Source organism: Syngnathus floridae, chromosome 11 (genome assembly GCF_059516105.1).
Source record: "Syngnathus floridae isolate MCC-2025c chromosome 11, RoL_Sflo_1.0, whole genome shotgun sequence".
Classification (NCBI taxonomy): Eukaryota; Metazoa; Chordata; class Actinopteri; order Syngnathiformes; family Syngnathidae; genus Syngnathus; species Syngnathus floridae.
In genome coordinates, this window is record NC_142423.1 from 12,985,069 (window position 1) to 13,000,467 (window position 15,399).

Consider the following 15,399-nt stretch of genomic DNA (forward strand, 5'->3'; position numbering starts at 1 on the left):
TGTACCGAGAAGAATGTGCATGAAATGTTGTCACTGTGCGTTAATTCAATTGCACAAAGGCTGCCACCGTGTACGCATTCAACTTTTCTACCAACTACACACCTCACACAATCGCACACACACGCATGTACACTTCATTGACACTAAATGAGTTCATCATTTTGCTAGCATGATGTAATTCTGCCCCTCAGGCTGGATATACCCATCCGTCTGTCAGTCTATCATCTCTGGAGTGATGCGAGTTGGCGGCTTAAACACACACACGCACACGCACACACGTGCATGGTTAGCTAAATTCTATTCAGCAATCTGAAGGTCAAAGCCAAGACACAATTTAGCAGAAACAAAAGCAGATGTGCAGACAGACCTTCAGCAAGCTTCTTTATTTTTCATACCTACAAAAAAATTGAAAGCGTAATTCAGGCACGCACTTGTTTGCAACGTGAGAGCAAAAAAAAAAGACGGAGGGGGTGAGTCAAATCCCAAAATGAAATCTTCCATTTGCTAATCAAACTCTTGCAGGTTGTGAAGTGGTTTACTATTCCCACAAAAGGAAACATTAGTTTTTCTGCAAGTTTGTCTTACTTTTATAAAGAGGCCCACAGACACCATTCCAGCCTTGTGCCCACGCACTTGCACAAGATAAGGCCAGGTGAACAATGCAAACAACACTGACTAACAAACTAATACTATGAGATATATACTTGCAATTGTGGGAGGGGAGTGGGTTGGGGGCTAGGACACGAGGCGGCTATTCCAACTTTTCAGGGTGCGACGCACCTCCTCAGCACACCTGGACTCACACTGGGAAAGAATTGGAGTTGGGTGGGGAGCGTCGAAAAAGGCCTCGGAAATAGGGTTGTGTATTGCGTAACTGTGTGAGTGCATGTGAGTCCCATGTCCTTGATCAGCGACAGGCAAGCCGAAGCAATGTCTCTTGCCATGGAGACGACCTCGCTGTGTCCTGAACACTGACGTGAAGCATCTGAGAATGAAGCAGTAAGGGAGATGGGGGAGAAAAAAAGAAGAGGACTTGGACTTTTTATTGTTTGCCGGTGGGCAAAGTGATGCAACAACTACCCAATCCAACCACTTTTACGTTTGTGAAGCTGATCTTTTTATATTTAAAAAAAAAAAGTACCAAAAAAAATCTTCCAAGTACCACCATCACGACTAACTTTAAAATACATCTAAGTTCACATAAAAATTGTTCCCGAGCTAGCTTTGAAATATTCTTCCCAATTTGAGTCAAACCAGTTTTTCTTAAAGTCATGTTTGAATATTCGTCACCTCACACAAATCAGATACCTTCAAGATGGACTTGAAGAAGCACTGCAACAAGTTAACATCACCTCGCAAATATTGCGCACTTATTCTGATGAGCGGAGAGCTATTCTACCTGCTTTACACATCTTTTATTCCAAATTACCTCACAGCGGCACTTTTCCCCCACCCACGCTTTAAGCTACTTCAGAATAATTGAAATTATATTTGCAGGAATTCCGAGCGGAGGCGGTCGGTGCTTGAGCTCCTCCGCCTGCTTGCTTGATGGAGAGCGGTAAAGCAGTAACAAATTGGCTGTCCCTTATTTAAGTCTGTGTAATCAGGAGGTGGGCCTGCCACATTTGGCTGCCGCTTGTCAGTCCCTCAGATCTCGGCCGCATCAAAGTGTTAACAAGGTGACTATCAGCCGCGGCAGAGGTGGAAGCTGCTGCAGAGGAGGCAAGAGAGGAGGAAGTGGCAGTAAATAGTTGCCCAGTGAGCAGACGCCTCGACAAATAAAAAAATGAACGTCTGGAGTTGATTGGACAGAAGTGTTGAGGATGAAAGGAAGAACATCGGAAGGCAAAAGTGGCCTGACATAATCCTCAACCTTACAGTGGAACTTTTAAGGTCACTGTGCACAAAATTACATGTGTCGAGCGGGAACATCTCTGCTCTGATGCACCAAAAATGACCTATCAAAAACGACAGGCTGCAAATGACACATTTTACTCGATTAAGGGCAAAGCAAGAACATTTTATGTGTGATGTTACGTCAGTTTGCGCTGGCGTGTTACTTTTCAGCCAGTGGCTATGCTAGCCAATGCACTCACCGAGATGTGACGTGCTTTGTTTGTGGAGAATAACTCAATTCCTGATTCTTCCCAAATCCGTTCAGAAAAGCAACAAGAACGCCAATTGTAAATGTTGAACATTTACGATCAGAATTCATGTACGCCGTTTAACGCGATTAAAGTTACACTCCCTTTCTGAAGTGAAAGGCGATGTGACGTTTTTATTCCATATCCAGCTCTTCAAAAGCAGCCATATTTCACTCATTGCAATGCTTGTCTCCTCCGCTCGCACTAAAATAGCACATTTTGAAAAAAAAATATATTATAATAGCTCTTGGATCGTTCACCCGGCGAGGATTCATTATCTAAATGTACTGATCCAAGCTGCCAGTTTAATGTGACGTGAGTGGCCTTTTTATTGGTAAATCAGATTTCATTAGCGGAGTAGCCGGGGTGTTAGACAGAGTGAGCTTGGCAACTCTGCTGACTTGGCTCAAGTAATATTAATGGAGAGGAAAAAAAACATTAAAAACATGTCGCAATCATCCAGTCGGCTCGGGCCTAATCCGCCGCCACGCTAAAAGCGTTGATTGCCGACATCCAGCTGAGTGCATACATTTTCATGAGAGGAGGCGCATCATCACGTCATTTGTCTCATACTCTATGTGACAAATGATGTGATAACTGCCTTGCAAGCACATGTGTCAATCTCCTAATGTCCCAATACTAACGCCCATCAAGACATCATTCAGTCACCATTTGAACTTCATTATCAATCCAATCGTGGTGAGGGGATGCCTCAGCCACTTGGAGGCAGTCACGATTGCTTATTAAGCCCTACTATTGTTTATTGTTCTTTGCAGAAGATAAAGAATATATGTTGATCATTCCAGCCAATCAAATATATTGTATTGCAATAAATATTATTCAGCAATGCAATTGTCACATCATAGCAGCACTTTTTGTAAATGTGTGCGACAAAACGGACGTCTTACCTTTCCAACATAGAGGGGCTCTGTGCCGGTGTACTCCTCCACCACAAAGAACTGGTTCCACACCCATCCCCGCTTCACTCGTTCCACGGATGAGGCTCCTTGCTCCCCCCTGCTGGAGTCACTAGTCCGTGCAGCTTCACACCAACAGATAAAGAAAGTCGATGCAGCCAGCAACGTCCAAGCGGCAACTGTCCAGTAGGGAGCCATGTCCAATTATAGGAAACACAAACAACTAAAAGAAAAGTCCAGCGGGGGTCCACATGTAATTAAAAAAAAGAAAGAAAAAAAAGAGAGGAATAATGTCCACGTTGCAGTGAGGTGAATATTAATCCATTAGATCAAAGACGGTCAGTTGAATGGAGGCCGTTTTAGATTCTTGTACTGTAACATGGCCACTCATTGGGATTCCATCTTTGACCCATTTCCGCGTAAAGTTTCACATGACATAACAGGATCTTTTGAACTAAACATAAGGATGAGCTCTCTTTAATTTCCCAACAATCTGTCTATCCAATCAAGTTAAATGTCTTCAAAATGTCCATCTCTTGTGTTCCAGGTGGTTTCATGGCATGCTGTCCAAAAAGTACATTTCCTTGGAAGGTTGTTTGCTCGATCAACAGTAAAACTGTAGACTAAAGCGGTCGCTCTTCAAATGTCTTGCACTGGTCCAACGGTGATCCCGAGAAAGGCCAAACCTGTGAGACAGAAAATATGACACAATTACACGATGGGGAAATAGAAATAACCAAAATAATTGCGGCATTCTGAGGAAACCATGTGAAAGTGAGCAGAGAAGCCTCATTTAGTCAGGCCATTTGCTTATTTAAAAATAATTTAAAAAAAAAGTGTATTCATGGCATCATTTTGTTTTGCTCTGCCCTGAGAATTTACAATGTGTGTTTGCTTAGGATGATCGGTTATTTAATGTGTTCTCAACAATGAGCTTGTAGCCAGAGGTCATTGTTCGCCTCAGACTGACAGAGCGAGCCTTCGACCTCAGACAGACGATTAATTGCATGAGGAAACACTAATTGGATGAAAGTATTAATCAATTAATTCAATCCAATGAGGCAACAAGCACCTAATACCGTAGACAAACACTGGAGAGCAGCTTGGGGGGGGGGGCAAGGACTGATATCTGTGGTTCACTAGATCCAAAGCCGGAAGGAACGGAAATCAGCGAAAGGAAGCCAAAATGAAAGCCTCACAGCGGAAATGATAGCCTGACGTGTTATGCGAAAAAATATTTAGAAAATCACAAACGAAAAGGAACGTTTTCTTTGGTCGGCCTCACAATCCCGAGGGAAGCCAACGCTTGCCGGCGGACGGTTTAACCGATTGTATTTGTGTCCTGTCCGGGGGACGTCTATAATCACACTGGCTTCCCGCTTGGCCCTGTAGCTTGCGGAAATAATTCCTTCTCAAGCTGTTGGTGGAGGCAATGTGCGTGTTATTGGAAAGCAGCGTCAAATCCCCCGGAGCAAACAACCTCGAGAGCGAGTCAAACAGCTCGCTTCTCTTTGCTCACCTGCTCCAGACGATGCGTCCAAAAACATTAATGCACTTTGCTGGGATTTGGACGCTTGGTAGACATTGTTGTGATGCAGAGCGTTAAGTCAGCACCCAGAAAGCGCTCGATACACAAAGTGCGTTCTTGTGCGACTTGTGATACAAGTCAGCGCTAGCTTGGATTTTGACTTCAACAGTTTGACCACACATGAAAGCTGGAAAGGGAATTTGGATTTTTCCAAATAACCACCTTTTAAACTGTTGCACCCACTAAGATTTGTGTTTAAACACTTAATACATATCTGAAGATAATTGCTAAAACTGAGTGGCCACTTGTGGAGATGAAGCGATACTATTTCAATTTTTTAGTCTTGCATAAGTCATTCCTCCTCCACTATTTTCTGAAACAACATGAGCACTTTCAACTACGCATCAATGATAATCTTGTGCAATTGCAATTTGCGCTTGCGAGCTGCCCATCTTGCAGCACCTTGACTGAAAATCCATTTTCCTTTTGAATAGTTGGATGTATTTCAGCCACTGGAAGGTTTTCATAGCTCAAAAAGTAGTTATGTGCAGAATTCCAAAAAATGCTAAACCAAGTAGCAGTAGCTATGTGATTGTCATGTAAATGGGTGACTTGGCTAAGTAAAGGCTGGCAGACACTGCTGGAAACATACGCAAGACGCAGATAATGTGCATTCTCAGCCTTGCCCGAATGAATCTTGGCTGGGACAACAGCGGAGGCGGGAGAATGTGACCCGTGTTGCTCCCTTAGCTACGGCTATGCCTGCAGCCACACAACAGAGATGACAGACTATCCTCCTCGTCATCATCATCATCAACAACTTCCATCCGTGCTCCATCGCGTCAACACCACCCCATCGATAATGTTAACAAGTACCATCCAATATGCATGACTCGTGCTCTGCTTAAATTGATCCCAAATACTCCGTTTCAAGTTTCCAATTAGCAATGTTCCAGCCGTGAAGTGGAAACTTCAAAGTCATAAAACACACGCCGCCATGTTTATTCCTCGCTGCCTTCGAGGCAAACGGCGTCGGGAGGATGAAATTAATTCATTTTGCCTATCTGCTGCTCCCTCCCTCTTTTTATTTTACAGTAGATGACTTAACAGGGGCGTCAGGCAGTTTCAATGTGTTTAATTAGAGAGCATTTGTATCAAACATATTTGTGCATGCACCAGCGCCACACAAGTTAGTTGCGAGTGCTCGCTATCTGAACACAAAACTTATCCAATGGCTCTCTCCCTTATTCCGTTCCGCCTCCACATTAGGGAATTTCATTAAGTGTGTACACATTTACTCATAATTAGGCCTGAAAGTAAGAAACGCTAATGAGGAAGCGAGACGCGTATGCTAGCGTGTCCTGGCTTTCCCTCAAATTTGGCCATCGCCACGCTGGTTTGTCGCCAGCCCACGCAACCTAATTAGCAGTGTGTCAATTAGTGCCCTTTCCTTTTCTGGCAGCAGCCAGCAAAATGTAGGCTTGATGATGCAAATACGGCTGCCATACTTGTCCATCTCGTTTACTCCCATCTGAGGGATATTGGCAAGCATTGGGCAGCCATTCGTGACCTATTAGGCGCGCCGGATTGATCGGAGAGCTTGCGTGGGAGTCTCATCAGCGGGCACGACCAGAACGGGCCCTTTGACAGCTGGCAGCAGGCACATGACAGCCCGGCGAGAGTGGCGGCCAAGAGGCAGGGGGCCTTCCCTCGTCACAACCACTACAGTGAGTGGCCAAGCAGAAGTGAAGGAGATAAAACTGGTTCGTATCTCTCACTTTCTTGTTTTCCACCAATCACGCATCAGTCGGTAAGACGAGGCTTGGAATCCGGATGTGGGTCTACGTCAAGGTCAGCTTAGTACAACTTGTGGAGATGTTCTGGGGCCAACATATTGTGTATGCAAGTCTACTTCAACCAGCCCAAAATCCTGAAAAATGATTTGACTATTTGCTTCATCACTGTCATCTAGTGACAAAAACAATTATTTATTTACCTGTCATTGTATGTCACTGGCATGGATAGGTAGATGAACAACATACATGTACAGAAAAAAAATCTTTGGACACAACACAGTCTTTTCTCAAATACATTCTCACACACAGACACACACACACACACGTTTCTAGGAGGCAAGTAACCCTTTTTTAATATTGCAAACATTTCTTTGGCCCTCTGCCTTTGACTGTGCGCTTCTCAGCCACTCCTACAAACATATTTCTTTCCAGCCTTCCACTGTCTCCATCCGAGTTCCTTTGTATGCTGGGCTTCTTTTTTCAACTTTCTTTTCACTCATATTTTTTCTTCCGTCACTTTGCCTCCTCACCGACCAGCATCCCAAAAAGATGGTGTGGCTAAGTTGAAAGAATGTTCAGTTCGAGGACACGTTGCAATTTTGCACTCACGTTAAAATGATTTCAATCATTTCCTTTTCATCTCGTGTTTATTTTTCTTTCAGTTCTCTTGGTAATACGGATGGGAGAGAAGTTTGTCAAAATAAACCGAAGATCAAGAATTCAGGCACACACACACAGCATTTCTAGCAGACTTTTTAGTTAAATATCTTCTCTAATAAATGATGTCGAGGGTCCATCGTCTCATTGGATGCAAAGCTGCGTGCAGTGTAAACCTCCCTTTCACCGGGTACATATTTACCCTCGACTTTGAAATTTGGGATCAGCCTCTATAACGAGGCCTTGATCCGGCACATTCGCACCCGACGATTAATGGAAAGGTAAACTAAAACCGCCTCCAAAGTGCTCTCGAACTGTTTATTCCTCCGAATATATTAAAAGGATTAGCCCGTGTACGTAACGTGATTACGAACAACGCGTCGGGAGTGTGAACAGGCGGAAAGTCAACACACACGTAGATAGACCCTCGTTCTCAGGAGAGTGAAAAGGTGAGGGATAAACTAAAATTATCAGGCGGATTAAGAGATTACTTCAAAACTGCCTTTAAGATTTTTTTTTAGTCGAGTAAAACCATAAAATATTAACAGCATACTTACACAAACTAGATAGAACCTAATTGGAATGTGCAATGTGAGGAAAATGCAGTATTTGGTGCATATATGCTTCTATAGCTCAAAATCTCTGAGTTAAAAGTTCTAGAAAGGAGAGCAATTCATGGAGTGACCTGAAAAGAATTATGCTTGCATCTCAAAACACTCTAAAATAAACAGAAAAGAAATTCATTTGTTATGGTGCCTCCATCTTCAGCCTGAGGTCTGTGATTGTCTACCTTTATCCAAGATATAAAACAAAACAATATCTTGTCAGATGGAAAACAAGATGACGATTATTTCACTTCTGCTGTCTATTTTTTCACTTTAAAAAAGATGATTATAAGAATTGTCAGATAGGTTTCTAAACATAAAGACTAAATTGAGTGGACAAGTGCAAGGAAAGCTTTCTGATGTCTTTCTAATGCTCAGAGCACAACTGCAAATGTTTAAAATGCAAATATCCATTAAGTCTCCCTTGATAATCCCCCCCAAAAAAAAAATGAAACAACCATAACCCTGCCAGATACGCTTTGACTTGTTGACATTCTGACAGACCTCCACCAGGATCACGCCGCATTTAACACTTGCTCGCGGCTGTGTTCAAGCATGTAGGTGGTCTCAGGGGCTCCTCGCGATGCAGAGGGCACGGCCGGTGCCAAGTGTTGACAGAAACCGGTGCTTCTCATCTAACCGACTATATAGACAGCTGTCAGCCAGCCTGGACATCATCCATCGCACTCATGCAAGCGGAAAAGGCTGTTTTTTCCAACCTGACCATCTCTTCATATTTGATACCACCTACCAACCTCCCTCTCAGCCAGCTGAGGCTGCGAATCTAGAGCGCCGACGACCCGTGAGACGAGCGATTTGGTAAAGTGCAGCCTGCAGCCTCGTCGAGCGCTTTGGTGCAGCACGAGTGGATGCCCACCCCCGCTTATCTGGAAGAAGTCCAACAAAGTCCAGGAACGGATAAGAGATATACCTCCTAGACAATGTTGCAATGAGTCTAAAAACATAACGGAAAGAACTCAAAAATATCTCAATTTGTAACCCAGATTTTGCAGGGGTGCCATTATACAACAAGTGTGGCTTGCAAAGAAGATTGCGGTGAGGTGCAGCGTTTTGCAGGCTGCAATTAGCGTAATCACAAGAGCGACGTTTGCACGCCACCGACAATATGTCACCTTCCATTAGGGGCCGCAAGCAAACGCAGGAGCCTTAATGCGTGGCAGCGGCCGTTCGCTCTCCTGCACAGCTCCCCGGTGTCAATGCGCATCTCGCTCTCCTCGGTCACGCTCGGCCACATGCCATTGACTCGCCAATACCACACAGACGCAGAATACAAAGTCTACTCAAGAGCGAGCGAGCCAAACAATGGCGAGGTCCAATTGCTACCGGCCTGTATGGGATTCTTGGCAGGCAAACAGAACGGAGCGTGGCTGGCTGTCAAAGTGTGGGGGTGGGGAGTGATTCAGATGGATGAAATGGGTCAAATCTTTCTGCAGAGGTGCTTTGGGTCGAGCATTGTAAGCTGCGGCCAAGCAGAATTCAAATGTGGGGCCCGAACATGAGCCGTAAACTCGGCTTTAGCGACAGCCAGGGCGGTATTTTACGTTTAGTGCGGAGCAGCTGATTTTTTGTTCCCACCTGGACCCGCGTCTGTCATTCACTGTCAATTCTTGTCACCATTCGTCAGGGAGTTTTGATTGAGCCTGACATACTGTACAATGCATGTTTGAAAAGCAAACAGGGCCAAGTGATATTTTAAAACTTGGCTCATTTGTTTGTAATCGCCATACAGCATGCCTGAGTGCCAACTAAGGCACTTACAGGAATGACTGCTGTGATATGTACCAAATAATGTCTGTGGGGACAAAACATTTGTAAATAAAAAAGCAATTTAACAAATAAACTGGACTGCTGCTGTTTGGATACTTCACGGAGACAGACGTGTACAGTCTTTACAGTGACGGGGCTTGCTGAGCCAAGTGACTGTGACAAATTGGGATTGGAAACCATAAAAAAAAGGGGGGGGCTTTAATAAGGATGGCGGAAGGGATTGGACTCTGGTGTCGGGTTCACTCCAATGAACAGACTGCGTGTACTCCTCTTGAGCCTAACTTTGATGGCGGCTTTCATCCATCTGATGGGGAGATTTTGCAGATGCAAGATGCAGCTGGGTGTCTTTCTTGGATTTTGTGTGTGTGCATGCATGACTTTTTTAAAGCGGTCCCAACTTTGTATGCGGGTGCGCAACTTTAAATGCATGTGGGCAGAAAAACACGGAAGGTGATGAAATGTGCAATGTTTGTTTTTTTGGAGCGGTGGGGACGAACTTTGTGAACGCACTGGTGATGAAATATGCGTTTCCAAATAGTACATAATTTAACACTATAATGTTGTTTAGTAACATGATTACAACCCTATGAGATGCCGCTAATGCAGTGCTTAATATATGTATTAGACAAGGGAAGGAGACCCTCCAGTATTGTGAAGAAACTCGCTGAGATTTCACCAATTTGACGGAAAAGAGAATTTTTAACATAAATGTTTTAAAATTTGTGCAGGGTAGGATGAAATCTTCAAATGATCAAGGCATTCTTTAAAGTCATGATGTAATTCCATAGAAGTTTTTTTTTCCCGTATAATGTCACCATACAAAGAGTGTTACATTTCTTGTGTTAGTTATTTCTGGATGTTTTTCCACCTCGAGCACCGAGTCAATCGGCTCGCTTCTTCATTTTTTGCTGTAGTCTTGACTCTGAGCCATCCAATGCATTCAGGCGTGAAATTCCCATTAAACCTGAGAGCGAAGCGGCCCTGACTCTGTTTCTCCGCGCCCTCATCAACATTGTGATGGTTTGATTGTGCGCTTGCCAAATTGTGCGTGAAGATCCGCCACTACAAATGTCGGTGGTCAATTTGTTGACCGGGCGTCCTTCATCTTCCCGTGACCGGAGTTCAGTCAGTACGCGATGCCACGAGTGCTGCCACCATGTTGGGAGCGCACAATACAAGCGCGTTTTTACATTTTGAGAAGCCTGCATTATATTTGTGGAAAGGTCAAGCCTACAAGCCCGGGGACAGCTTGTATAAGTGTGGTAATTATGATGTCGCTACCCGGGAATTAGAGGGAGCTTTGTATCCGGTGTCAACACCCAGCACACGGAAGGGAAGCTATGTAAGTCCGTTGGAAATGTCAGTGACGGGGGGATGAGGGAGGGCGATTGGAAAGTAATTATTTTCTCAATCGTCATTACTGCCCTTGAAGAGTCAACGGTTTCCTTGTTGCCAAGTTAAAAACAAAGCGTGCTCCTCTTCTTGACGCTGACACGATAAAGGTCAACCTTAATGACATGCTTCGTTAGCATCCAGAATGAGCCTCGTCCGGAGCACCTACGGACGAGAGGTTGGCGCATCTTTTAGCATCTATGCTGACGTGGTGCACAATTTTGTTTGTAGTCACGGGGGAAAGGATCATAACATGTCGTTTTCTATGTGCTCATTATGGTTGCACGGCACACATGGAGAACTTGACACAAGAAGAAAATGTGAAATGCCTTAAAACAATGTTTTTGGCAGTAAAATGCAAGTACAATCATTTTAAAATAGAGATTACACTGAAAAAAGATTTTATAGTGGTGACAATTTGATTTCCATTATTTCTGTATCTTCTAATAGAAAGTTCAACTGTATTCTGCAACAACAATTTTGTCCAAAGAGTCAAGGGGTACCATAAATAGACTTTTTTTTTTTTTTTTTTTAAATTAGCACCCTTTAGAAGAATAATTTACATGCAGATATTTGTTAATTAGAAGACGTTTGGGGCTTTTTGCACATATTGACTAACCCGTTTGTTTTCTGTGAGGAGAAGGGCATGATTAACACCTCTCACTGCAACTTGTAATTAGCATTGCAGCTACTACTTGCCAAAGAAAGTTTCTTTCTCAGACAACTTTTTATAAATCAATAGAAACAGGGCAACAAAAAACAAAATGGAGCATTTTCTACCAAGGATTTCTTTGCAAATGCTGTTTAGATTCCGTTGCCATGGCAAGGTGAGTCCATGCTACAGTGATGTGAATGGTTTGGAAAAAAGAAAGAAAAAGAAAAGCATGACTCCTTCAAAGACTAAGAGCCTCTTAGCGAGACACACTTTATCATCATCTCACGCCATGCTTTTTCTTTTTGTGCCCAAATCAATAGTTGGATGAAAATGAGCTTCTTTGTGATGATACGCAACTATAGAACTCTTAACAACCGTCTCAGGAAATGATGGGATGCATTAAAAGATGTGAGCGTACAGTCAGGGTGAGGTGCACCGGTGGTTGTGAACAAATATCACGCATGCACGGCCCGCTTGGATGAGCAAGGTTTTCGTCCCTTTGTTAAGCAATATTCGATGGGTTTTATACAACCAAATAAAAAGAGCTGCAAAATATTGAGGAAGTTTTATACAATTGCAACAAAGAAAATAGGATTTGCTATACTTTAGTTTTGTGTCAGAAAAAAATATTGCTGCGGGATGACCCTTCGCCTTTGGGTTAATTAAAATCGCACACATAATAGAAAGAACATGCAGTTCAGATCGACTGATTGCAGCCACTTGGCTGTCTATTCGAGAATACGCTGCACACTGTGAGCCACTCTAGTTGCAAAAGAGGGCTCTTTCGTTCCGGTATAATTAAACACGCTTCAGGTAGCTGAGGTCTAAGGTCATAGGAAGCCCTTGGCGGGCATACACATTTGGCTATTAGGATGGAAACGTCAATAGGACTCTAAGCGTGCACTGTGGCAAGTAAAGCAAAGACTGATGATGAGACAAAAATGAGTTACAACTACATATGTGAGTGTCAGTTTCAGTTCAGTTTAAATTTCAAAGGTTAGATGTTGTATAGTTCTTGTCACACGCTTATCTTAAAACACTGTGTACAGCTGTTGCTCATACCCTTTTGAAGATGGAGGTAGAATGTCCAAAATGGTGGAAAGCAGGCATGCAGGCCGAGGGACAGAGGCAATGGCAGGCAGGTAAAGGTGGTAGGCCAAGCAAGGAAAGGGGTCAGGTGGCACACAGGCGTAAATCCAAATTGTTTGTCATCCAACTAAGGTTTCAACATAAAGGGTTCAGAGAAGTAGTTCCAAAATTTACAAGCTTGGAGCAGACTACTATCTTACTTCTTTGTCTAACTGAGACTGACTACCAAGTGGTCAGGTGACTGATCAGGTGACTGACCAGGTGATCAATGGCATATATAGCTTGCGTCAGAAAAGTTCCAGGACTGGTGACACTGCAATGTTTATAGACCTTGAATTTAAAGTTGTAAACCTGTCCATGGTGAAGACTTGTTTTTATTCTGCTGCAGCATAAAAAAAATGAGAAGTTGGTCTTCTTGCTTGTGATGTCAGCGGGAAGTAAATCATACCTTAGCAATCAACTCCTTCGCTTTCCTGCTGGGGTCCCTGAACAAACTATCAAGACATCGTTGGCAGTGCGTGTTCCAAGCGTTACGGACCCCACCATTAAGTGAGCGGCCAATTATTAAGTCCATCACAAGTCCATAAGAATCCCAGCATGTGCAGTTTCAGATGCATCTGGCTTGACTGCTGTAGCAGAAAGAACTTATAGATTGTACTGCTTGAGGTTATATTCTATATGGAAAACTCTTTGAATCACAGGCTTGCACGTTCCTTCCGTTTAACATCCAATTTAAAGCAGCTCTCCAAACTATCAGCCAGCCACAAAAGGGATGAGATCCTACTTGGAGGAGTGAAAGCGCCAAAAAAAAAAAAAACATAATCATCCAAGCTGGATAGAATGGCAATTGACATGCGGTCGCTGATTTTGAGGACAAACATGGTTTAGTAGTGTGTGAGCGCACACAATAAGTGGCGAAGTGTTTGAATTACATTGAAGTGTTCTAAACGGATTTAATGGCTTTGCAATTAGACAAAATGAGGACCATTTTGACCCAAATATGCAAAAAGATATTTCCAATCAACACTTTAAAAAAGCTGAAAGATTAATTTTCATACACAGTCATTTCAAAACATCCACTTCATTATATTAGCTAGGAAAAAAAAAAATCTCAGAAATGGGCTTTTATTAGCCAAGTGCGAGCGTAGTTACGTATTTCGTACTGCTTTGCATTCTAAATTATCGGACAACAAGATGGCTCAATAAAGATAAAGGCCCACAAGACAATGCGAGAAAGCTGAATGTTTACTATAATCACAAAGTCCATTTAGCATAGTTTGCTGCTATAATAGTCAGGACCCAATATAAATCTCAACAACTAATTAAATGCTCCGCCATGATGCCAGCGGAGCGCTTCTACTAAATGCTCGTTAACTCAAACTCCACTCATTTTCAAATGGACAAATCAACTTTTTTTCTCTCCATATTGCCCAGCTCTACATCCTTAATACAGTAGCGCGGGAAAACCATTGCTTCACGTGACCCGCAATCCTCAGAGTGAAGGGCTAATGAGAATTGAAATAAGGGGCAAGCTCTGGCGCGTCCAAGCGAGGACAATTACAATTACAATGCACGTCCGTGTCACCTTACAGACTCCTTGGATTTCTCTTAATCGCGCGCAGAGTGTCCTCCCCGCTTGGGCGCCATTAGAGAATTCGTCGGGGCACTGATTGATGCCAAGCAGAAGACGGAAAGACATCCACAATGAAGCGTCTGGGATAATACGGTCTTATCAACAGAGTCTTCGTGAGTCGGGATCAACAAGTCTGACAGCGCAAATGACTCGAGATTACGCCTTTTGACGGGCAACCCAATCTTTGCTTCGGAATTATGAACGTTAGCGGGTTATCTTCCCTCGCCAGATGCTCCTCTCATTGTGGTGGAATGTCTTTATTTTGGTGCTCGGCCATTGTTTTAGATGAGTAATGTAAAGAGTACGAAGCGGGACTGTGAGATGAATGGAAGCACGCCTCCATGGCGTGAACAGAAACATCGTCTTTCAAGTCATTAATATGCGCACTGTCTGTGGTGTCCCATTAGCAGACAAAAGATATTGAAGGCAATCAAGCGAGCTCATATGAAGACAATGCGTCAGGAGGCAAAAATGACTATTTTAGTTGATCACAGTTTCTCATCCCCCAAAATAAAAAGCTTTGTCATCTCAAAACCCGCTGAGACTCTCGCTGTTTTCACCAATTTGGAGACAGCGCATTAAGTCCAACGCCTCTGGAAATTGTTCACCATGTCTGCCTTTCTCATCTCCTCTCTGTCTTTAAGACTTCCTTTCCTCTCAGCCCTCTCACTCCCCCGCCTACTTTCCACAAACTATTCTGCGCAATAGTTATTCTCAAGTCATTATCTTATTTGTGCGTCTCCACTCAGCTGTGAATCCACAAGGTATTCCTCTCTGTTCTCCATTAGCTCGGCAGCAGTCAAGCTTCTGCTGCCAATCACGCGCCACTGCCAAAAGAGAGACGGGCTAAAGAGACAAGATAAGGAGAGGTGAAGTGGAAGCGGGAAGACGGGGCGGGGGTAGACACAGAGAGAGAAATACGAAATAGCTGTGAAACAGACAGTGTTAGAAGTAGGGGGAAGTGATACAGGGGGACTTGGAGATGAAGAGAGAGCTTCAGGGGCTAATAGGGGCTATGCGAGAGTCCAAATTATGGGTCAGGGACTTCACTTGGCAGCTGCCATGGAAACAACTCCCAAAGCAAAGATTCCTTCTTTTTTTCTGTCTTCAAATGGCAAAGTTTCGGATTGAATGAGCGAGACAAAAAAAGATTCGAAAGAATACTTAAATGCTGATTGGACTTTTGGAGTTTAAA

General features: G+C 43.5%; 1 protein-coding gene across 5 annotated transcripts in view; it reads right to left on the reverse strand.

The window, feature by feature from the left end:
* The window catches only part of cdh22 (cadherin 22), a 110,126-nt gene that overhangs the window by 32,644 nt on the left and 62,083 nt on the right, over positions 1 to 15,399 (reverse strand). For all 5 annotated transcript variants that reach the window (XM_088389840.1, XM_088389839.1, XM_088389841.1 and 2 more), the window contains one exon: positions 3,053 to 3,747. In XM_088389840.1, the coding sequence (XP_088245966.1) occupies positions 3,053 to 3,259 (207 nt within the window). In that variant the 5' untranslated portion in view covers positions 3,260 to 3,747. The remainder of the gene's footprint in view (positions 1 to 3,052; positions 3,748 to 15,399) is intronic.